Below are 25338 nucleotides of genomic sequence, written 5' to 3' on the forward strand. Positions count from 1 at the left end.
ATGAATTTTAACAATTGCAGTTTCGAAATAATTAGGCCTATTGAGAAAGCAATAGGGTACGGGATTACATTAGTCTTTATGAATGGCAGTTGAGTTTTAACCCCTAAATGCGCAATTTGAGCACGGACACCCTCGTTTATACTAAAGATGAAAAGTATTACATTTGAGATATATATATATCATAATATATATATCTCATAATATAATAATCCTATATTCTATCTATCTAATACGCTAACACGAGGTATGCCTGTCTGTTTGTCTGTAATAGTCAATGCTGTAATTTAATTCTCGAAATCCAGCGGAACGATTTTGACTAAATTTTGGAATTAGGGGCTTAAAACCCTAAAAACGTAATTGGTGACTGCCACTACTACAGGAAAATTTGTATTTATCTATACAACTCATTTGAAATTAAAAAAATATATATAACATTGGCCTTATGGGTTGCTCAGTAATTATGTAAATAGAAGGAAAAGTTAACAAAATACTTGGCACATGTGCTATAACGAGCCATCAACAATATACTAGCAAACTACAGAATACAGTACAAAAGGAAAGACATCAGATGAAACTATTGAGCAAAGATTAAACTGAAGATTACTCGATATAGGGGAAAGTAGTTCCGATCAAATAATGATTATTTTACTTAGCCTCTTCCACCAAAACTTAATCACTGAAGTACTGAGGTATTACAAGTAAACTTATTAGGCCTACATATGGGGGGTTTATTGGCATAAAACTATTACCGTATGCTAAATCCCAGCTTTTTAGTTTTAAAAGCTAGCTTTTTGGTTGAAAAGACATACAGAATTTCAATTTGTTTTATAAGTAATAGCAAAAAATCATTGTCACAAGCCATTTTGAAACTAATATGATTTTGTTTAAATCATATTAACATAATAAAATGATTATTATAAAATGTGTGTTGTTATAACTATTAAACCCAATTAACCACAACCAAGCCTTGCTCGGTCCCCAGGTTCTTCTAACGTATGAAATATCTGTTCCCCATTATTTTTTAAAAATAACACCTGTATAATAGCAATTGTATTCATTGATAATGGTCAGATACCGGAATCCATTTCTAAGCAATCGTAATTTTATTTTACAGCTTCCTCGGCTTGTTGTTGTTTGACTGTGAACTGACTAATTTCTTTGTACCATTATTATGTTCTGACAATATGCATAAGCCGCCAAGGCGACCGTTCGACACACCTTTCTAGCATAACTTTTTATTTATTGAGAATCCAGTTAGCTTTACATAAATTTTTCAAGTGATTTCCAATACCTACGTTTTATACTTTTATGTGTCGGTAAAAAATTACTCCGATTTATCTTGAACGCTGGAGTCGAGGAGTAGCAGTTGTTTGTTTTGCGTTCGCTGAGCCGAAAATACACACCGGGCATCCATCCATCCACAGACGGACGTCTGGGTGCAGAAGAAATTATCGACGTACTAATTAAATGGATCAACACACAGCGCGTATCGCGTCTGTCGGCTCGCAGACGCGACGAAAATCGGAAATAACGAAATAGCTCCGTCCGAGGGCATTCACCGCAGACGTTCCCCCCTCCTGTCCGGAATGTACCCCCTCAACCCGCCTAAACAGGAAATCCGTCAAAACACGGTGTGACTGGTCGTAGGCATAGAACATAGCTAAGCAGCGGCTACACTTGCCCGATTCGGTCCGGTCCGGTTTGTTTCGGTCCGGCCCGAATTTGTGAGGGGTGGCTACACTTGTACGAATCGTTTCGGTCCGGCCGGAAGAGGTAGCTACACTTGTACGATATTTTGGAGGACACACACGAGCACGGGGCACAACTGGCACAAGTACAGCAATACAGAAAGTGTTTAGTCAGGACCGATTAACCGAATAGGCACGGTAGGCACGTGCCTAGGGCGCGAGGCACTTGGCTTTTTTGGGGGGTGCCAAAAAAATGAAAAATTAAAAAAATTGTGGTTTTATTTGCATGCAATCGCGGTAAACTTTCTATAATCCCTCGCGGCCGTGTAGACACTGTAATCGTCTCCCAATATTGCGACAAAATTCAGACTATTTTCCGCGGTCGTGTAGACATGATTATCGTCTTCCATGATCGAGTCAATATATGAACATAATTGCCTAAATTCTTAGGCCTATGTCCTACAAATAACTATTTCCTAATTTAATTCATCACTTTCGTAGCCGAGTGCTCACGGAACCACCCGATCCTCATCCGAATTTCGGGAGTAGGTGGCTACACTTGTCCGATTCGGTCCGGTCCGCCCCGAATGCTTCCGCCAAATGCGGATGAATGCTCCCTGGACGATTGTTCCGCGCCGAACCTGACCGGACCGGACCGAATCGGGTAAGTGTAGCCGCCTCCATTTAAAAACATGGGAAGCATTGTTCCGCATTTTGGAGGACCGGACCGAATCGGGTAAGTGTAGCCGCTGCTTGTGGTCGTAGGTCGTAGTCACAGTCACGTAGTCCGTCATTTGTTTCCGGAAAGGGTGCGTTTGTACATGGTTTTGCTGGTGTTTCAGTCAATATACAAGATTGAGTATGTGGCTACATAGTTTTGCCATCAATTTGAATCTGCTAACTACTGTCTCAACTGTACTTTGAATGTTAAAATTATCATATGATCAGCTGACTGTTTGTAAACTTTATATTTGATATTATTGTAGTTATTGTAGCTGTAGCTTATTGTTTTATATGTATCTGTGGAGGAGGCTGGAAATCTGGTAATTTTGTTTCAGAAGAAATTGTAAAGTCAGATTGGAGGAAGTTGAGAGATTCCCATCGTCAAGCTTTATACAGAAGAAAAACAAAACGTGGCCAAAGGGAAAAAAATCACTTTCCATGGAAGTATGAACGGGAATGGAGTTTCTGCTCCCTACAATGGGGCATGGAGAGTAAGTATATGGCCAGGGCCAGGCCATACAAATAAAATTGATGCAATGGTCTTTAAAATATAAAAAGTAAATTAAAGACACTATGATTGTAACTACTATTTACTCCTACAGTCTCATTTACTAAAAATGATCTAAATTATACATCATACATAAACTGCTCATTATATTCTGTGTTTTAGCTTAAGTTAAATTTATACCAGTTACTTTTTTTAAGAGGTTGGCAGTCTCTTTTAACCTTGCATTTGCCCATCCACATAGACTAACTGCCCATGTGTGGATCGTATACAGAAAAGCAAGGAGTGAGCCGGTACAGTACAAAGGTGATCTGTACTGATAAAATGTTTTCGGCAGGGACCAGGATCCGAACCCACGACGTTGCTGCCTTAGGTCCGAAGTCCGTGACACTACCGACTGAGCCACCAAATCACTCTTTACTTATTATCATGAGTTGGTTATATTTGTGACCAAGTTGTGAATTTAATATGTTTTTTTGCAGAACCGACACAAACATCCTGTATTAAACCCATTAAATCAGAATTGATCATGATAGAATAATCTAGGTAAAAGTATTTTATTAGTATCAATCAACTCCAAGTAAACAAAAACAATTAACACATGATAATAAACTAAAATGACAATAGTCAGTAGAGCCAACCATTACATCTCCCTCTTTAAAGGTTGAGTTTCTGGGGAGGTTTTATAAGTCGTCTTGATCGGGTTGTTATGTTAGCAGAAGACATTCCAGAGGTGTTTGGAGGAACCGTTGAAAAGTTTGGCATGTCTTCATGATGATCCATCGGACCTCTTGTTAATGGTTGACTGTTACGGTTATCTGTTGAAAAGTTTGTTAAGCACATACCGTTGTCTTCCTCAGATCGATGATCCTTCTGACTACTTGTTGATGGTTGATGGTTGTGGCAATGATCCTTCTGACTATTTGTTGATGCTTGATGGTTGTGGTAACTTTCCTTTTGAATGTTTGGCATTGGTTGTAAGTGAAACCGGTTTCTTCGAACTATGGTTCCTTTGTCCGTCAGTACTTTATAAGATCGTGGTGAGTTTAACTTTTCTACGACTTTTCCTTCACGTTTCAAATCAGATATCCAAACTTTGGTTCCTGGGTTCATATCTGATAAGGGTCGAGCACCATGTCGTCGATCGTAATTTCGTTTGTAATTTTGTCTATAATGATTCTCCTTCTCTCGGAGATGACTGAAGTCTGGCTTGTTCTCCAGATGACATGGTAAGGTAGGCAAATTGTCCCGTAGTCTGCGTCCGTATAATAACTGTGCTGGACTGTAACCGTTGGCTAGTGGAGAGTTCCTGTAAGACAACAAAGCTAAATATGGATCTCCTTTGTTCTTCTTTAGAACAGCTTTTGCAATTTTTACAGCTGCTTCGGCTGAGCCATTGCTCTGATGAAACTGAGGACTGCTTGTTTTGCATAAAAAGTTGTACTCTTTGGCAAATTTTCTGAATTCTGCACTAGTGATGCCAAACTGCGTTCCACTATCTGAGTATAAAACTTCAGGAATACCGTGGCGAGAAAACGTTGACTTGCATTTCTCAATAACTTCAGATGCAGTGAGCGATTGTAGAGTTGCAATCTCAAAATATCTCGAGAACTGATCTGTTATAACAATGAACCATTTGCCATTAAGCTTGAACAAATCCATTGCTGCCTTTTCCCATGGACGTTTTGGAAACTCGGAAGGAATGAGCGGCTCATTTCGATTTTCTCTGTGTTTAATGCATGTTGGGCATGAAGCTACCATCATATTTATATCTGATGCCATTCCTGGCCACCATAAACTGAATCTAGCCTTTTCTCGACATTTGGTGGCTCCTAGATGACCGACGTGTATTCTATGAAGCATTTCTTGACAAAGACTTGATGGTACTATTATTCTAGAATTGCGTAAAAGTAAGTTGTCCATCAGTGATATCTCATCTTTAACCGAGAAGTAGGGGACTAGTTGAGATGGAAGTTGTGATTTTTCTGGCCATCCAGTATGACAGTATACTGCAATCTTTCTGAAGATGGGATCTGCTTGCTGAGCTTCCCGTAACCTGTTTATGTTTTCATCAGTCGTAGGTATGTTTTCAACCACATTTTGAACAAAAGCTTCAATTTCTTCTTCCATGTCATATGTTTCCTTGCTTGGAATGGGGCATCTTGAAAGACAGTCTGCTGGTGCAAGGTGTTTTCCAGGCGTATATGTCACTGAATATGAGTATCTCATCATGCGAAGCCTCATTCGCTGTAAGCGAGGTGTAATGTCATCCAAATTCTTAGATGATAAGATTTTTACAAGTGGCTTGTGATCCGTTTCAATTACAATCTCTCGACCAATTATATAGTCTCTGAGCTTGTCACAAGCCCATGTGATTGCCAGGGCTTCACGTTCAATATTTGAATATGATTTTTCAGCTTCTGTAAGTGACCTTGAAATGTAAGAAACAGGTCTGAATTTACCATCATGATGTTTCTGAAGAAGCAATCCGCCGAGACCATAAGAAGAAGCGTCTGCTGACACAAGAGTTGGTAAGCGAGGGTCGTAAAATGCTAGTTGGGGTGCTGAGGTCAGAAGTTTTTTTATACTTTCAAACGCATGCTGTTGTTGTTCTCCCCAAAACCATTCATTTTTCTCTTTAAGTAGATCATGGATTGGTTTTAGTATTTCTGATCGATTTGGTATGTATTTACCACAAAAATTAATCATTCCTAAGAAGCGTTGTACTTCTTTTATATCAGATGGAGGTTTCATCTCAAGAATGGCTTTGACTCTTTCATGGCTGATTTGAACCCCTCGGGATGAAAGGTGATGTCCTAAGAATTGTACTTCTGGCTGAGAAAATACACATTTGTCTTTATTCAATGTAATTCCAGCATTTCTGAGTTTCTTTAAAACTTCATTTAAGATCAAGTCATGTTCCTCTTGACTGGAACCCCATACAAGTATGTCATCGATGTGAGCTAAACAGTTTCGTTGAGATCCTAAGGTTTCTTGAATTCGTTTCTGGAAATACTCGGGAGCACTTGTGATACCAAATGGAAGAACTTTGAATTTGTATCGGCCCCAAGGAGTTAAAAACGTGGTGAGATCTTGAGATTCTTCTGCAAGAGCTATTTGCCAAAACCCATGGTTGGCATCCAGTTTGGAAAAGACTTTGGCATCTTTTATTCGAGCCATCGTATAATCAATGCCCCAAATAGGATGAGTTTGTCGAAACACATTCTTATTAAGCATAGTAAGGTCCACACATATTCGAACCTGAGTTCTATCTTTCTTAGGCACCACGACCATAGGTGCGCACCAAGAAGTAGCGTGATCAACGGGTGTTATAACGTCCATATTCACCATATTTTCAATCTCCTTCTTTGTTTTTTCCCAAAGAGGTACTGGAATCCGTCGAGGAACTGATATCGCATAAGGTTTTGCATCATTTTTAAGTTCAATTTCGTAGCTCCCCTTCATTTTTCCTAGACCACTGAAAAGGTCAGGAAAGTTTTTGATCCAATCATTAGCAGATTTGTTGAAATTAGTTTTCGATACCTCACGAATAACCGGTATTATTTTTAGTTTTTCTATTGCTGGTTTGCCAAGTAGTGGTGTTGTGCATTTGTCAGCCACATACATTTTTTCCATACACGATTGTCCTTTGTAAGAGAGTTTTGCAGTGATTGTGCCAAGAACAGAAAGAGGCGATCCTCCAGCCGCACTTAAAGTTCTCTGGGTAGGCTGGACTGAAATTTTTTTGCTTAGCTTTATGTTGGATGGTATTACTGTCACGTCAGCTCCTGTGTCGATTTTGAACTTGACAGTGTCTTCATTAAGTCTTACATTTATTGTCCAGGGATCATTTTTTGTTTTACTATAATACACACACCCAATGAATTTTTTCGATGGGTCTGGTTCATTAGCGATTTGGGTAAAGTCATCTGAACGATCCAAGTCTATTTCTCGAACATTGTTTTGAAGACAACAGTGTGAAAAGTGGCCATTTCGCTTGCACCTAGAACATTTGCGATCTTTTGCTGGACACAGACCTCTTCGATGAGAAGGGGTTGAACCACACCAAATACAGAGTTGGGATAGCTCTTGACATTTGAGCTTGAATACGTTAATCTCCCTTGATCCCTATTTTCTCTTTTGGATGAATGTATTGCATTATCATATCTAGCACGTTGATTTTTATTTACAGCTTCGATTGATGGGAGGGTCAATTCTTCTTTTTGTCGTTTCAATTCTTCTGATTTGCGAAGTGAAGTTATTGCAGATTCCAATGTAACTTTATTTTCTAATTGTAGTTTATCACTCAAATCTTGATCACGCATACCAATAATAATGACCATTAATAACATTTCATCTTCAAGCGTTCCCCATTCACAGGTACGAGCAAGAGAATATAAATCTGTCACAAAATCTTCTGCAGTTTCTGTTAGTCCTTGTTTTCTACGTAGAAATTTGGCTCTTTCATAAATAATATTCTTCTTTGGATTGAAGTGCCCATCAAATTTGTCCATGGCTGTTTTATACTTTGTTTCTTCGTTGGTCATTTTGAAGGATGAGAATATTTCTTCTGATTTTGGGCCCATTGCATATATGAGTGTACTCACTTGTTTTTCTTCAGATAATTGATCCAAATCACTAATTGTTCTAAATCTTTCGAAACGTTTTTTCCATGGTGACCATTCCGCTGGTTGGAAGGAAAAAGGTTCAGGCATCCTTACTTGTGTATGAGCCATGATAAACTTTTTTGATAATGGTAGATACCACAAAAGTTGTTGATATGTTTGTATAGGTAAAAAAGTTAAATTTCAGTGTCAGTATATTAATTCCCAAACTATGCAAATACCGACTGCGCCATGTATTAAACCCATTAAATCAGAATTGATCATGATAGAATAATCTAGGTAAAAGTATTTTATTAGTATCAATCAACTCCAAGTAAACAAAAACAATTAACACATGATAATAAACTAAAATGACAATAGTCAGTAGAGCCAACCATTACACATCCCTTCTCCATCTGAAAAAAGTCGCGACAAAACATTAGAAAATGAGGATGGAGAACACGATGGTGACTATGAAGAACAAGATATCCATACCGAACCTTCAGCGGAACCCGGCCCAAGTTTTAAGCGGAAGAGAAGGAGAGTTAAAGCCAGAGGTGCAGGAAATGTTATCCAATTCATGGAGGAAAAGGAAACGCAGAGGGAGCACAAAAAAAACTTTGACGAGCTGGATTTATTTTTTGCCAGTATCTCACAAACTGTACACAAATTGCCACGTTCATACCAAATAAAAGTTAAAAGGGAGATTTTAGACTGTGTGAGTTCAGCTGAGGAAGAATGGGTAATTCCTGGAGGCAAAGATTTGACATCAGTCCATACTTCTCAGTCTCTCCGAGCACCACTCAACCGTCAACCATCTCGCAGAGTATCTTCGTACACCTTCCCGCCCTCTCGTTCTATACTTCCGCCCGCCAAAACTTTGTACGAAGAAAGTACTTCCGATTTTGATTCTTAAAAAATATACTATTGAGTTATCTGAATTAATTCTTACCAAGTCCTAGTTATATTATACAGTTACTCCAATATCTTAGAAACCATCCATCAAAAAGTGTACTTGCAGGTTCTTCAACTAAGGACTCTTCCGATACATTTCATATACTTTGGCAGTCAGTAAGGCAGTTATGTGCCTGATTTTTTTACACCACCTTGCAATATATCTTAAACAAATAGTAGCAAGTTAACATGTTTCAACGTGAAGAAGTAGAGCTATTTGCAATTGGACCTTGTGTGTTTGTTTCTACTTGTCTGTTGTGTATTCGACGTTTACAGAGACATCCTGTTTACTACTGACTTGTTTCCAAACTTTGTTTTGAAGTTAAATCGGCAAAGCGTGATTTATTTTTTACGCAAGAAACACCTCTTTACATCAAGTTCCTATTTCTAGAATAGCCTGTTTTGCTGTTCCATTAAATTTGTAAGAAAAGTTCTGGGCTTATGTTCATTAATACTACAAGTAAATTGTACAAATGTAATGAAAGATGAATTCAAACTCTACAAAATATACTTGTCTTTTCACTGGTGTTATGAATTCAATAGTAAGATCCAATTGGGTCTGATTATGGCTGGGAGATATTGATCGATATTGTGATATATTTTATATATACTTATCATCTTGTAAATTTACAGGTTAAGTGTTGTAAGTCTTTTATTACTTCCGTGTAACAGCACCTACGAAATTACAGTTATTAAGTAAATCACCTCTACTTAAGATTCTTTATCACTTACCACACGCACACTGTACAGTACATGCAAAATATTATCTTTCAAGATATTTTAACTGCCCAGATTTTACTACTTGTTCGTCTTTTATATTTTTTAATGGGTGTGTCTATCCATTTTAAGTTATAATATTGGTTTTATATTTTGAAAGTAAATAGTCTAACCAATCATGAATTTACAAGAGTTATGGTGTTTTATAATTGTAAATGTAAAATTCAGAGGAATACACATAACGATAAATAACCGTGATTACATTTTGTATAAATATTATAGTACAACCAGACGTACCAACAGTTATTTATTATTTCACCACGACAGGTAATTTGTCTACTCTATATCTATATTTTTTTATATTTGATCCTTTTTATTTCAGTTTTATAAGCGTCAATTAGCTTGTTTGCTTTAACAAATTTAAATTTTTTTAAAGTGGTTAATTTGTATTAGTCAGTCAACGTTCCAACTTACATGCGTTTTTCTACTTAAATTAATTTGTCTTCAGAAAAATAAGCATTCAATAACTGAAATGATAAGAAAATTCTTCTAACCGCAGCAAACCTGCAGACTAAGTGGATTTCCATTTACCTGGCTGGATTTCTACTAAAATATTCCCTTAAAATTGTCAGATTTATTTCCTATTTAAATAACATTAGTTTTTATGAGTATAGTACTTAGGTTTGCTGCCACAGGGAAGGTATTGAGTTTTTATTTTTATTGAAATGTTGATAGTTTAGTTTGTAATGAACAAAATGGCCAAATTTGATGAACATATCCATACACAAGAAAACTACAATAGATTATTTTATTCTCCATAAGAATAACATGGGAATTTTAAATTATCTTCGTAACCGGTTGGCATACAACAACGCTCCAATATACCATATTATCTCTTTTTTGAGCTTTACAAAATGTTTTTGAAAGAAATTCTGACATTTTTTGTTTTTAGAGTACTGTAAATGGGAAAATCAATTTTCACCCCATAAACCCCTGTTCCCATAGTCCGATCATGCTGGTTCGCGAACTCGTTTGAATAAACGTAGGTTTATACATTTGTACCATATTTTTTCATCAAAATCGGATCATCAGTTATCGCGCTAACAGACATATATTTGACCGGAGGGTGTTTTTGGCCTTGGGGACCTCAAAACAAAAAAGTTAATCGGTCTCGGGTCTAGGTATTACCATGAGAGATACGGTAATAGCTTATTCCCTATATGGGAAATTCGCTAAAAATATGCCCTTAGAGTCGTTAAACGAAACTAACATTAACATTTTATTTAACTAATCCATAAGAATGACAAATCTACTACGGGAGTATGTTTAATATAAAATGGTAAAACATTGGCTATTCCATATAGATAGTATGTCTACTTGATATCCAAAAGTCTTTGCTTTCACACACATAAATTGAATTAAACGATTAAAATTGTTGATTTGGCGGTTCTAATTCTATCAATGAAAGTAAGCCAAGGTTTTCATTGTGAGTTTGTAAACAGATTTATAGAGAAGAAATAGGCCTATAAAACTGTTTACCGCTACCACTTTCCTCGACAAACTGTATAATGTACATAGTTGTTTATCTGCTCCATGTTTTATGGTCTATAAATTTTGTTTGCGAGTACCTTTCCATTATAAACAACAAGAATAATACCAAAACAAGTTACCAACAAAGCCAACAAGTTATACAAGTTCCTATACCAAAAGAATAATTTCAAATAGAAAAATTGATGAATTTTGTACATATTTAAACCAAAATATTAATTTTACATTTGATCCAGTCCTGAACCCAAATGAAAACTTTAGTAACTTTTTAAGTGATTTTCTTTTGACTTTTAATTCTATATTTCCTCCAAAGTTTCTTAAAAATAATAGTAATAATTCTAAAACCAAGTCTTTCTCTGTAAACTGGATTACTCAAGGTATAAAAATTTCAAGTAAAACAAAACGACAATTGCACATGCAAGCCAAGCTCAGTAATGACCAACAGTTTATTACATATGTTAAGCATTATAAAAACATATTTAACAAAGTTGTTAAAAAAGCAAAATTACTAGCGAATAGCAATTTTATAAAAACATCAGAAAACAAAACTAAGGCAGCTTGGCAAATTGTAAATCAAGAGCTTGGCAATACAAACCAAAAACCAAAAGAAAGAATAGTTTTGAAAGATACAAATGGTTATGAGCTTGGTAATCCTGGAACTATTGCTAAAGTTTTTAACAATTTTTTTTCGAATACAGTAAGTAACTTAAATGTTCAAAAGGCTACTGTTAATGGAGTCCATGCTTCAGTGAAACATATCTGTAATGATAATGGGATATCATTGTGCAGCCTCAGGCTAACTAATGTGGAGGAAGTCAAAAAGATTGTTTTGTCACTAAAAAACAAATCATCCGTTGGCTGGGATGAGATTCCAATTAAATTGATAAAAGCCACTGTTAATATCATTGCTGAACCTTTATCTCAAATTATTAACCAGTGTTTAATACATGGAATTTTTCCGGATAAACTAAAACTTTCCCAAATTTCACCAATATTTAAAAAGGGCCTAAAATCGGATATTAACAATTACCGTCCAATTTCTGTATTGAGTAATTTTTCTAAAATATTTGAGAAGGTCATAAATTTGAGATTGGTTAGTTATTTTGAAAGCAATCATCTATTTTATAACAAACAATTTGGATTCAGGAAAAATTTAAGCACAGGTTCTGCACTAACACAGTTTATAAATGAGGTTACCCAGGCTTTGGACGGGTCTCAGGCTACAGCTGGTGTTTTCTGTGACCTGTCCAAAGCTTTTGACTGTGTTGATCACTCAGTCCTTCAGCTCAAGCTGAGTGATTATGGTATTAGGGGAAGTTGTCACTCTCTTTTGAGTTCTTACCTTTCTAATAGAAAACAAAGAACTGTAATAACACTGGATAAGATCAAGTACTATTCGCCATGGGAAAACCTATCGGCAGGTGTGCCCCAAGGTTCAATCTTAGGTCCTCTATTCTTTCTAATTTACATTAATGACCTCCCTAAAGCTATTGATCAGGAACTAATTCTTTTTGCAGATGATACAACAGCCTTGATAAAAAATAATAGTACTTCTGAAATGCTATCTTCTCTTGAAAATGTGGTTCATGACATGGAAGGTTGGTTCTTGAACAATGGATTAAAACTTAATCTTGAAAAAACGCAAACAATAAAATTTTCTGTCAGAAACAATGGTAATAAAATTGAATCCCTTAAATTGGCAACGTCTCATAAATTTCTAGGTGTTTACATAGATGAATCACTTAAATGGGATGTACATCTGAATCAATTAAAAAGTAAACTTAGATCCATGTCAATTGTATTTCTGCACTTAAGGGACTGTGTTCCTAAAGAAACTCTGAAAATGGTTTATCATGCTTATGTAGAATCAGTATTGAGGTATGGTATAATCTTATGGGGTCAGGCTACCGGAGTCAAATCAATATTCAGGCTACAAAAACGCATTATCCGTATTATGACCAGCTCTCATCCACGTAGTTCATGCAAAAACCTTTTTCGAAATTTAAAAATCCACACCCTAACAGGACTGTACATCTTGGAATCACTAAACTACATTCATTCAGCTAAAAACGACCTCCCAGAATCAATTCAAATCAACCATAGATATAATACTCGAAATGAAAACATTTTTAGATTTCCAAGGCACCATTTGACCCTTTATGAAAAAAGTCCACTATATGCTGGGCTGAGGCTGTACAATGTGCTGCCTGCAAACTATAAATTGCTAAATGAAAATAATTTTAAAGATAAAATAGGTGAACTCTTAATTGACAGAGCCTTTTATTTAATTGCAGATTTTCACAATGCCCCTTTAGTTTAGAATAGTTTTATCATGCAATCTTGTTAATTTATATTATCATCTTGATTACTATTTTATTTTTTATATTCTGACAATTCGAACTCTGACAATGCACCTATTCTGTATGTAACACATGTAAAGAATGTTATGTGCAAATAAAATATGTCTATGTCTATGTCTATAAATCAACTGCACTAAATATTATAAATAGCTACTACCTTAAATTGAAGCATTTTGAAATAAACAAAAATCGCCGACCGAGCCCTTTGAATCATTCTAGAATAAGGGAAACTGGTCCAAAACCCCCTCATCACCCCAGGAAATTGATACTTATGCATTTTTGGGGATTTTCAGGGGAAATTGGTCCAAAACCCATATGCATTCTTGGAGATTTCAAGGGAAATCAGTCCACAATCCCTCGTACAAGCACTATATATTATTCTCTGCTCAGAGGGATTTTTATTAATTTTAAACCACAGAGCTCAATACTAGACTACAGATCGTAACTGTAAAATTCACCTAGTACTTGAAGTTATTCAGTACCTAGTACCATAGACAAATAGAACAAATATAGACTGCCAAAGGAAGGTTCCGGCGCCCACCGCTAGGAGTGTCATGTAGTTACGGCGCACACCGCTGCAGGCGAGGAGCGCAGGAGCCGTATGCAACCAGCAGATGCTGCAGCGGTGTGCGCCGTAACTACACGGCAAACCTAGCGTTGGATGCCAGAACTTATGCTAACCACGGCACAGCTGACTGATATTTGTTCTATTTGTCTATGCTAGTACTGAATAACTTAACTTAACTAATACACTAGAAGAACATCTATATAAATAAAATTAGAGTTTTGTCTGTACATTGCTCAGAATTATATACTTTTAGGTTATTTTTAAGTTTTATACATTAAAGAAGCAGAAACGAGCCTTATCTCAATTTCTGTCTGTCTGTCTGTCCCTTTGTCTGTAACACTCAAGATGGCATTTTACGCAATCTTCTCCGTGAAAACCAGAGTACATATCAAGATTCAAGTCATTTTAATGTATTCACTGGATTGGCGAGAGTGTCTTTAGTGATTTAAATATAGCCTCACTACTTTGTAAATAAAATTACGGACGTTCAAAAATGCAGTTTTGTGCGATTTTTGTCAAAATTTCGTTCAATTTTTATCACATAATCGTCTATGAAATAACGAACAGCTGTTCGGATCAAGATTATTTTTTCTAGCTGTCAATGACATGTTTACAAATGTTGTTTACAAATACCACAACTATTTCGAATCACGTTTTGAAAGCAAATCCCAACCAAGTGAGATTAAAAACGTTTTTCTTACATAACGGATTTAATTAATCGCAAGTGCAATAATATAGTCTAATAGTGTAACCGTAAATGAAATTAAATAACTAGACATCGTCCAAATCGGAACCAGAAATTCTTTGAGTATAAAATGTTTCTTGAGTTTTGACAACCAGAAAGAAGAAGACCATGAATCAGTGTTGTATAGGGCTGTGACACTGAAATGATCGTCGCCAATAGCTTACAAAAAAGGTTTCCACTCATTGACTGCGCTTCAATGGCGGTTGTGTAAAGTGTAAAGTAAAAAATCACAACTGCATTGGGTGATTGTAACAGAGGTTTAACAGAGGAAGTACTAAACTCGCTTTTCTAATGTGTCACTTTCTGTTTCTACTCACCGTGTGATGCAATCGCTGGAGCCAATAGGCCCATAGCTCATATCTTGGGTACGTAAGCCTACATATTTATTCATAACAACCTTTTTGACGACAATCCTTGATACCGGTTATTTTTCCATAGAATACATGGCCTACCTACTTAAAAAATAAAATTACAAATGACCAAAACCCCAACATTGTGTGATTTTCGTCACATTTCCTTCTAATGTTAATAGATATACTAATCATTGTTTAGAGAATGCGTAATCTATTAAATAACAAAAAGTTGTTTGGGTAAGGTTGTTTTTTTTTTCAAACTGACACCGATAAGTTTACGCTATAACTTTTTACGAGAAAATCCAAAAGCAAGCGATCAATAACCTCGGGACTAGATATTAATGTATTTAATTGGTCCGATTTACTATAGTTCTTAGGTAAGTTCTTACGTAGGTACTGGTTCTTTTCCTTAGAACCGGTAGTTTACAAATTTGATATCGTTGGTGTTGCACCTTATTTATTAGAGCCGTCCGTATTCAATTTAAGTGATGTCTTAACTCTGTATAGTTTTGCTTTTTCTGTCTGGATTCCAAATCTTAGCTTACCCGGTATGCTAAGAAAATGATAACCTATTTGAGTAAAACATTTGTTGGGCAAACCATCATGAATTGTTTACGCCTTTATATTGTTTATGTATCAATAGTTCGTGGCCTTTGTTGGATTGTTGTATTGTGTTGTTTTGTTGTATGTTGGTAACGCATTAATGTCCTTATTTCTCAGTGTTTCACGGAATGGACAAGAGCACCTTTGATACTGAAAATGTCAACCGGAATAAAGTGTTAATTGGTGAGGTCGAGGTAGTACTTTAAATACGTTTAAGTTAACCGATGTGGAAAGTAACTTTCAATTATAGGCCTATAAAACATTTTTTAGTTTAATCATTGGACACATGGACCAACACGATCCGGGTGACATTTAATTGCGAAGCATTTATTTTGGCTTGAACTGTCAGATACTGTATTTGCGGAGGTTTATATATAATAGTTTTGCCAGCATATCTACAAATATGCAAACTAATTGCTGTTCTTAATCTTAATATAAGAAGGTTTCAACTGACTACTATAAGATCCCCGTGCGTAGAACGGGCACACAGCTAGTTATAGAATAAATTCTATTATCCACCCATTAGGAAGACAACTGAATAAAGTACACACTTATAATTTATGACATGTTTTATTACAACTTTCAAATAGTATAAAATATAAATCTCAATATTTCAACAACAGTCTTATGCTTATTAGGGTTATAGCATAAAAAAATTAGCAATATAATACTAATACTAAAAGTAGAGAAAAGTGTTTACATAAAATATTGAATAGACACAACAGATAAATGGTACCGGTACACGACAACTAGGTACACAACAAAATACAAAATCAAGTAAAAATTTGTACAACAGTACATTTAACATTAAAAAAATAATAATTAAGTAACAGAAAACTTGCATACTAAACAAAGTTCCTATTTCTTTTTGAGCTTTTATGCAAAATAGAATCATAACAAACGGCAATCTACAGTTATATCCAAACCCACCATTTTATAATTAGCAATGGCTCAATGAGTACTTAGGATCTCTAAAATGTGTCTAAAAAAGTTAAAAAAGTCGGTATATAAATATAAAAAATGAAAAATCAAGTCAGCTCTGTTTAAAACAGCTTTTAGATTACTGTGGGTTTTGTTGACCACCGATTTTTGTCTACGTTAACAAAAATAATGTAAATCTCATACAAAAATAAAACATTTGTACAATGTTGGATTTTGTTTCAAATTTAAATTCTTATCCTGAAAAGTCATAAGGTCCGAATAATATTTTTTAATGAAAACAATATACCTACCCTGTGCTTAGACAATATAATTTCAATTCATCCTCTATTTCTTCTTCAAACTCTGGAGGTACATTTCCAATCCCTGCTGGACTTGTGGTTGGTTAACGTAGTTCAAAAACGTCTGTAGATCTTTTTCTTGGTTCTTTCTTAGCCAATCAATTGTCTCATTCCTGTAACCCTGTTTGGTGTACGCTCTTGCCATTGCTGCAACAATAAACATTTCATTATTATTATTAACTTTCTGGTAACAGTAAATTACGGTAGAAGACTGGGAAGTGTTTACAGTACAAGCATGATAGATTTCATGGGAGTACAACTAACAACACCCTGAGCGAGTAGCGTAAGATACTTTTCGCCACACTACCAGCAACAATACACAGGGTTAGTAAAACCACAGACTTTTGTATACTGAAGTAAACATCCCACCTGTATGGACCAGCTGTCGCTATTGTTTAATTAAATAACCCTGACGCAGCAAACCTGCAGACTAAGCGAATTTCCATTTGCCTGAATTGATTTTAAATTAAATCTATTTAAATAACATTAGGTTTACCGAGTACCTAGGTTTGCTGATACAAGGAGGCTAATAAAGTGTGTTTTTTTAGTAAAATATTGGTAGCTTAGTATAAAATGAATACATTTGCCAAGTTTGATCAAAATATTTCCTTAAACATGCAAACTACAACATTTAACAATATTCTCCATAAGGATGGGGATTTTCAATTTGCATTTTTTCAAATTTTCTCCGTAACCAATAATTGTACAAAAACAATTTGGCTACTAAATTATTTGTTTTTTTTTAAGTTCTTTAAAATTGTCTAGAGAGAAATTGGGAAATTTTGTGTTTTGAGGATCAAAAATGAGAAAACCCTATTTTTACCCCATAAAACCCCCCGTAAAACCCTGTTCCCATGGTCCGATCATGCTGGTTTCCGAACTTATTCAAGTTTATCCTGCCTTACACCTTCAAACCAAATTTCATCAAAATTGGACAAAAACTACTGAAGTTATCGTCGTCCCCTTCCGCTCTCCTTCCCCCCTCGCCATCACATAGTACAGTGCTGAAGCTGTAGGAAGACCCTGTGCGCTACAACTGCTGTACAAAAATGCTATGTGGCCATAGCCGTTCGGGCTCTTCCTTCGGTACAAATACATTTCTGCTCCACCATACCAGAGCTAGAAGCGCACTGTTGGCCCATAAGCTTGTATCCACTGTATCTTACTTCTCTGTGCACAAACTTAAGGAACGGGCTGTGTCCTAAGCCGGGTATTGTTCACCAGAGCAACGGCCAGATGGTCCTTTATAATTGCCCCTCAACAGAGTTCACACTAAGGCTACTAGAAAGCCCAATAGCAGGGTTTGTAAGATTTATGGCCCCCAATAAGGTATAAGATGCCCAGTTCTCTATTTTCCAGCCTATTAGTAAAATTAGCAATGTTGAATTAGCATGCAACACAAATTACATCAGTTTACTTTTTAAACGACATTTCATTACCTGGCACTTTAGCAAAAGATGCCAAGAACTGTTCCGCCTTGGCTAGAGCGTCTGCTTTATCTGTTGCTAGTTCGTCCACCAGCCCCACCTTGAGTGCGTCGTCTGCTGGGAACAGCTTACCCAAGGTCAGAGCCAGCTCCGCCTGTCGCTCTCCTATTACGTTACGCATGCAGTCCATGAACCTGTGACACACCCGAGGCATTAGATGACACACTAAGGTATGTGTAAAGAATAATACCCAACTTCCCAATTCCAGCCTTGTTAAAACATGGTGAAGTCGTACTATAGAAAATTATGTAAATTGAAGGGAAATAACCAACTTGGCATAAGAACTTTTTAAAGAAGAAAAGGAACACAACTAACTTGCCTGAAAAAAGAGTCTCAGGATAGTAGACTAAAAGTAGGCTACACAAAAAAACACATTTGAATTAAAGAAAACAGTGCTAAAACTGTAACTGCCATTTAACCTCTAAAGAAGCCCCTGAAAGGGGTGAAATACCAGTTTAAATGTTTCTTTTTTGTGTACTTATAATTTTCTGTGATTTTTTCTTCAGTTGAGTTAGTGTACCCTTCCTTTTTTAGCACAATGAAATAAGAAAAATACCCCCGCCGCAGCAAACCTGCCGACTAAGCGAATTTCCATTTGTCTGAATTGATTTTCAGTTAAATATATTTTAATAACATTAGGTTTAACGAGTACCTAGGTTTGCTGCTACAACGAAACTAATAAAGTGTGTTTTTGAGTAAAATATTGATAGCTTAGTACAAAATAAATAAATTTGCCAAGTTTGATCAAAATATATTCATAAACAAGCAAACTACAACATTTGACAACATTCTCCATAAGAATAGCATGGGAATTTTAAATTTACAATTTTTTTAATTTTCTCCGTTACTAATAATCGAACAAAAATACTTTTATATACTAAATTATTTGTTTTTTTAAGCTCTTTAAAAAGGTCTAAAGAGAAATTGGGAAATTTTGTGTTTTGAGGGTCTAAAGTGAGAAAACCCAATTTTTACCCCATAAAACCCCCCATAAAGCCCCGTTCCCATGGTCCGATCGTGCTGGTTCGCGAACTCATTCAAGTTTATCCCGCTTTACACCTTTAAACCAAATTTCATCAAAATCGGACAAAAATTACACGTTCACGGACGTATATATATATATAAGTCTATATATATATATATAAATATATATACCAATTTGAACGAATAGTGTTTTTGGCCTCTGGGGACATCAAAATGAAAAAGTAAATCGGTCCCGGGTCTAGGTCTTACCGTGCCACCTACGGTAATAGCTACTTCCCTATAGGGAAATTCGCTAAAAAATAAAAAACATCAATGATAGTTCTATACAAAACGGGTAAATGAAATACCCTAATCCATGTAATGTATTTAGCTGGCCTTTTAGGTCAAAGAGGACAAAGAGGACCACAGTAGATTTTCAGCCCACAAATATTCATAAACAAATTTTCATCACAACAACACAATGCTACGCTGACCTCATTAATTACGCTTTGTTCATCCTGTTAGAAAAAGTCCAAGATCAACCAAACCTCAAGTCAAATTCCGCTAAAAGCGCAAGTGTACAATAAAACTCACCACTTGGGTGCGATGATGCCCAACTTGGTCTCGTTAAGTCCGATGACATTTTTGCCGCCAACCATGACTCTGTACTCACAGCTGAGAGCCAATAAACAACCTCCAGCTGGACTTTGGCCCTGCACAAGCAATCATTCACTGGTTGAAAATAGGTTAACACAGGAACATAGAGAACACCTATAATGTATGGCTTTAGATTTTAATTATTTAAGAAACTAGGTTAGTCTGCCATAGGAGTCTCATTCCCGAGGCTTTATCTAACCCATGGATTTTGGGATTTGTCTAGGCTATCCCGGGATCCATCCCATGATTCTATTATTTTAGGATTTTTGTTTTTTAGCCATTTCAAATGTGTATGGATTTTTTTTTTTTTAGTTCCCTAATGTTTTTAACATGGCCTTAAAAATCTTACACAGCACACTTTGGCTGTCATTCAAAGTTAAAATGATAGTTTATGAATATTTATCGTCAAATGAATGGTAGGTTTATGTACACTTTGGTCCGTCATTCTAAAATTTACTAAATACAGTAACAAAGAAAACACAAGTGCAAACTTGCATGTAAACGTCAAACATTACACTGCACTCACTAAGTCAGAGCTCTAGCCTATACTTCAACCGTGGGTAACAAAAAAAATACATCCTTTGTGTTTAGAGCAAATTTTGTTTAGGCCTATGATATAATTAAGAAAATAATACTCCAACCACCGATTGAGTATCCAAAATAAAAACCAAAGCTTTGTAGCTTTGGTGTAAATGTATACCTATGTTTTGCTACTAAAAAGACTGCCAACCATTTTTTAAATTTTGATCATGACAAAATCAAGGAGTTTAGTACATCATTCTGGGTAACAACAATAACATTTTTAGTGAAAAAGTCACCTTGCACCAAAATCAGGTATTTCGGCAGTAGGCCCTGGTTTTAAAAGTAAACCCACATTATGACACTGTATTGTTAAGGGTTTTTATTCAAGAAAAAAAGTGACAACTTAAGGTCTATATCTTAAACCAGCAATAAATGAACCATTCCAAAATCTTACATTGATAGCAGCGACCGTAGGGAACGACGAGCCGTAGAGTTTCATCCACGTATTCTGTAGAGTTGTCCAGAACTGCTTCACTCTCGCAGGGTCGGGCTTGTACATTTCCATGATGTCCAGACCAGCACTGAACACCGTCGGTGACTCCTGCAATACGAGGTACGTTAGACTGACTTTAGACTCTATATAATAAACAGTATAAGGTTCTAAATATATGTTTTGCATTAATATATCAGACACAACAATCATTGAAACACACTAGAAACTTGAAACTTTGCAGCTGCAACAAACATGTAAAAGAACACCCTCGAGTCATGACTAATCAGAAGAAATCGACAAAACAAAAAATAATGGTGCGTTTTCTATTAAATAATGTTATTTACCAAACCATTTTTGAATAGGTAATTCTTGATTTTACACAAAGTTAATCAAGAAAATAAAATTTATGCAATTAGAGAGATAATAGTGGTAAATCATTGATGTCATTATTTAATTTGATTCATCTTCGTTTAAACTAGGGCCATAAATTGAGTACAACTTTTTCTAATTTTGTTTCTACGCCATTTTGTTCTGATTACTCAGAATTGAATAAGACTAGTGGGTATTTTTTTAACATACCGTATGTATTTATTATAACTGTAGAGATTCAAGTTTGTAGCATGATTGATAAGTCTGGTTTATTTATTAGCATTAGCAACCTCTTCGTGGAACATTCTTAAGACTTACAGTCGTACAGAGACAATAATTAGTCTCTTCCTAATCAAACAATGTTGGCCTACTAAAGATCCAATCAAAAGTCCAATTAAGTTTCCAGATATGCCAGACAGAACAAACTAATTATTTTTCAATGTAGGTAGGCCTACATTAAATTTAACAATTTTCATCCAATCCTCTCGTTTGTTTAATTCATCAGGTGAAACATTTGTTTTAAGCTTTTAATGTAGACCCTATTCACTTTTTGATATCCATAAATACACTACATCGGCTTGCTGCTTGGATTCATTTTTAAAACCTAGCCCTTGATGTACAGTAGTCGCGTTTAGTCCGGGGCCACACTTGGGCCCAGGGTGAAGGGGGGAGTGTTTGTTGCTCATTTCCAAAAACATCTGGCCCACACGGCTCTGGGATTGTTCAGCTGTCTCCGAAGGCGATGTGGAGGGGGTGGGTTAAATGTATACAGGACAGCTAGTATAGAAGGAACTGCACGCCCAGACTGCTTGCGCGTACTGTACCTAACATTTTTATGACTCTCTGTTGATAACATTCGGTCGTAACGTCCTACAACCTCGAAGTCACTCCTAATAAATAAATAGAAACATGAATACTTACAGAAGTAAGAATCATGCCTCGGCACTTGTTCTTCTCTAGCTCATCGAACGTTCTACCCAAAGCCTCTAGGAGTTCAAGATTGAGACTATTGACAGGTAATCTCTGCATGCTGACCACAGCTACGCCTATAAAATCAAAGCCAACATTAAGCCTACCAACTCTTTAGTTGCAATATGAGAAGACAAGAATTCGCTTAACTTAAATAAAACTATACAATAGACTCCCTCTGATCCGGACACCTTTTAACCGGACATCGGTTTAACCGAACTACACTCGGCAGAAATGACATCTCTTTAACCGGACAATTTTATCAGCACATTGGTTTAACCGGATTAAATCGGCAGGAAGTGGGTGGTTCTGAAACAACTGTTTTCGTGGGAAAGATTTGACACCAGTCAGTGTCTAAATACAAGGCTCTCCTAAATTAAGTCGAATATCACAGTAAACGGTCCGTTTTAACGAGTTTTTGGGGACGTTGGTTTAACTGGAAAACCCGTTATCCAGACTGGCCTCAGTCCTGAGGAGTCCGGATAAGAGGGAGTCTACTGTATTACTTACGTACGGTACTATATTTTGATCATAATAATTTATAAGGTTAGACAAATATTCTATGAATAAGTGAAGACATCGACATCACTGAACTCAAGTGTTTCTGAGCATAATCATTTAAGTTTAAGTTAAGTTACCTCAGATTTGTACCTAGCTAATTAGGTTAACAAATCTTTAGAGATGAGTGACACTGATAGGCCTAGCTTGCTTCGTAAAATACTAAATAGGCCTATTACACGACAAAAGAAGAATAAACATTCAGTTTCAAAATGTACTTGATTGCACAAATTTTGCCTCTGACATACAAACTAATAATGTTAAATAGTTCTTAGTTATTTTGGACAGTTTTAGTTTAAGGATGTTAATGTGTATCTTACCAGTTTTTAAGTTGACATCAACTTTAGCCAGAGAGTCAGGAGCGGAGGAAAATGTTCTTGACCTGGGAATACTCAAGAACCTCAAACAATGGCGCAAGGTTGTCATATTTCCTTCTGTTTTCCACAAATAATTCTGCAAAAACATCAATATGGCTATTGATTAAGAAATCCTTTTAATTAAGATAGACCTATAAATAAGCCTGGGTAGACTTCCGTATCTGTTGTAAAAAACAACCGAATGAAAATATCGATCGATAGGTGATCGATTGTTTCAATCGATATCGTTTGGTTAGTTAGGTTAACCTATCCAAACTAACCAAACGGTATATAGAATGAGATAATTGATATATCGAATAATTTTTCATTCGGTTGGTTTTGACAACAGATACGGAAAAGTACCCACATGCCTTTAAGTTAAGCTTTGTGCAGTAAAATACCTTAATAACCCTCTTTGAGTAGGTAGCCTAAAAATAATATGGAACACACTATTGCCTATTTATTTATTTTGACAGCAAACTTTTTTCTTATTTATTTTATTGCAAAATTTTTACAATAGATTTTATACATTGTGATACATGCCACAAGATACATGTTGTACATGCTTTTGGATATCGTGCAGCTAAGTTACATACTTGCAATGATGAATTTTACAATGTCACAACTGGCCTTCTGGGGTACACTTCCATATCTGTTGGCACAAACAACTCAATGATTAACATTGAGTATTAGATTTTTTAATTCGATATATCGTTTGGTTAGTTAGGTTAGGTTAACCTTACCTAACTAACAAAACGATATATCAAATACTCGATATATCGATTGATATTTTCATTCGGTTGTTTGTGGCAACATATATGGAAGTGTACCCGCCTTCTGTGAGTCTCCCGCCAGCCACTGTTATCGCTTGGACTTTGAACCTTCTTATCGCTCGGCAACCTATACGATGGGCTTGCGTGGCTTGAACGATATGTTTCTTGTTTTCTGAGAACATCCTAATGACCGTAGTAAAATGTGAAAAAGTTTGGGGTTGACCAAATAAGTACGTAATTGCTCAGAATTACCATATATCGTTGTTCGCATTTCATCCGAAAAGCGCTAAGTTAAGCGACAATATATTGTCCCGGCGCCACTTTTGATTTGTGTAAGTTTAAATGGGGGGTTTATCGGTTGTTGTTTTGAAACAGCGATGGTTTCTTTCAATTCCTCATACGACCGAGGCCCAATATATCGTTCCTTAAGTTAGCACTTATGAGATGAAAATTTTTATTTAGGCCTTAACTTACTGATTTTTTTCTCATAATCTAGACTCTGCCCCCGTGGCAAGCCTAGCACGTTTAGGACGAAATAAGTAGGCCTAAATAAATCTAGGCCTATAGCATTTTTCGGAAAATCACAAAAAAATATTCTAGCATCAAAAGGGTTAAAGTAAGTTAACAGTTACTAGACCTTAGGCATAGGTTATTATTTATAGGGCCCATTTCTTAAAGTTAGAATCTGAAAATCAAATCATTTGTTGTTAGGAACAATATGTATGGAGGAATTTCAAATATTATAGCATTGGAACGGTAAGTAATTGAAAATGGGTAGGTAAATAAAGTTACTAACTTATATTATATTAAACTTACCAACAAACTTTTGTTTCGCACACCCGTACTGTACCCTTTAACGGCGAACACGATTTTGTAAAATAATTGTAACCCTCGAATCGAAAGAAATTCGATTGAGCAGAAAAACAACAGCTGTCAAAGTCCACGAACAAAAAACGAGGAAGTGCCAAGTGGAGCTAAAGGAGTCGATAAGCAAACTTTTAACTTTCCAAAAATAGAATGATTACTTACTTATACTTGTTGTTGTTGTGTAAATTCCGGATATCTAACCTCTATTTTCTTAATTCAGCTGTAGCGCTGTAGCTAATGTAGCTCAGCTGTCTGCTGCAGATCTACCCAGTCCAGCGAGTCAGTCCTCTATTGACGTTTGGAATTGGATTGGAATATCTGAAACTGAAGTAGTCAGTGGTAGCATTGACTTTATATGAGATATAAAGTCAATGGTGGTAGTCAAGTAGTCATCCACGGCCAGCTTTGTAATCGTATATCTAGTGCGGCCTTGTGTCATCCCATCTCCCATCCCATCCATGGATGATGGACCAAATTGTAGAATTATTTTGTTGTATAAGAAACTAGTTTACCATTTGCGCATGGCCCCTGCCTTAATAAATTTAAATTTAACACAGTTATGTTATGACGTTATTAGTGGACCTATACAAAAAACATTTCCTTGTCAGAAACTTTAAACCGTTTTACTGTCACAATAGGTACTATGAGAAAGGTTCTCATCTTGTATATTTTTTTG

General features: G+C 35.9%; 2 protein-coding genes across 3 annotated transcripts; one reads left to right on the top strand and one right to left on the bottom strand.

Moving 5' to 3' along the window:
* The first annotated feature begins 2742 nt into the window (after positions 1–2742).
* LOC129004514 (uncharacterized) lies at positions 2743–8974 on the top strand. Its single transcript, XM_054433126.1, has 3 exons — positions 2743–2902; positions 3399–3409; positions 7922–8974. The coding sequence occupies exons 1-3, from the start codon at positions 2868–2870 to the stop codon at positions 8434–8436; spliced, it is 561 nt and encodes a 186-aa protein (XP_054289101.1). The 5' UTR covers positions 2743–2867; the 3' UTR covers positions 8437–8974.
* A 7022-nt stretch (positions 8975–15996) lies between these two features.
* On the bottom strand, positions 15997–24925 carry LOC129002629 (enoyl-CoA delta isomerase 1, mitochondrial-like). 2 transcript variants are annotated; one of them, XM_054430579.1, is made up of 7 exons: positions 24825–24925; positions 22987–23119; positions 22061–22185; positions 20732–20878; positions 19693–19811; positions 18088–18269; positions 15997–16795 (listed from the first exon to the last, which is right to left on the bottom strand). In XM_054430579.1, exons 2-7 carry the CDS (start codon positions 23090–23092, stop codon positions 16635–16637), a joined length of 840 nt encoding a protein of 279 aa, XP_054286554.1. In that variant the 5' UTR covers positions 23093–23119; positions 24825–24925; the 3' UTR covers positions 15997–16634. The 2 variants fall into 2 exon arrangements, with proteins under 2 accessions (XP_054286554.1, XP_054286553.1); XM_054430578.1 differs by lacking the exon at positions 24825–24925 and adding an exon at positions 24612–24799.
* Positions 24926–25338: the final 413 nt, after the last annotated feature.

The sequence above is a fragment of the Macrosteles quadrilineatus genome, unplaced genomic scaffold, assembly GCF_028750875.1.
Source record: "Macrosteles quadrilineatus isolate MER2022 unplaced genomic scaffold, UCM_ALF_1.0 Scaffold_9__3_contigs__length_116548681, whole genome shotgun sequence".
Taxonomy (NCBI): domain Eukaryota; kingdom Metazoa; phylum Arthropoda; class Insecta; order Hemiptera; family Cicadellidae; genus Macrosteles; species Macrosteles quadrilineatus.

Bases quoted from the DNA above. Each gene is read 5' to 3' on its own strand.
- LOC129004514 (XM_054433126.1), top strand. From the start codon at position 2,868: ATGGAGTTTCTGCTCCCTACAATGGGGCATGGAGA.
- LOC129002629 (XM_054430579.1), bottom strand. From the start codon at position 23,092: ATGACAACCTTGCGCCATTGTTTGAGGTTCTTGAGTATTCCCAGGTCA. The intron at 22,186-22,986 runs GTAAGATACACA...TTGATTTTATAG, and splicing joins TGATGTCAACTTAAAAACTG to GCGTAGCTGTGGTCAGCATG. The intron at 20,879-22,060 runs GTAAGTATTCAT...CTCGTATTGCAG, and splicing joins GAGGCATGATTCTTACTTCT to GAGTCACCGACGGTGTTCAG.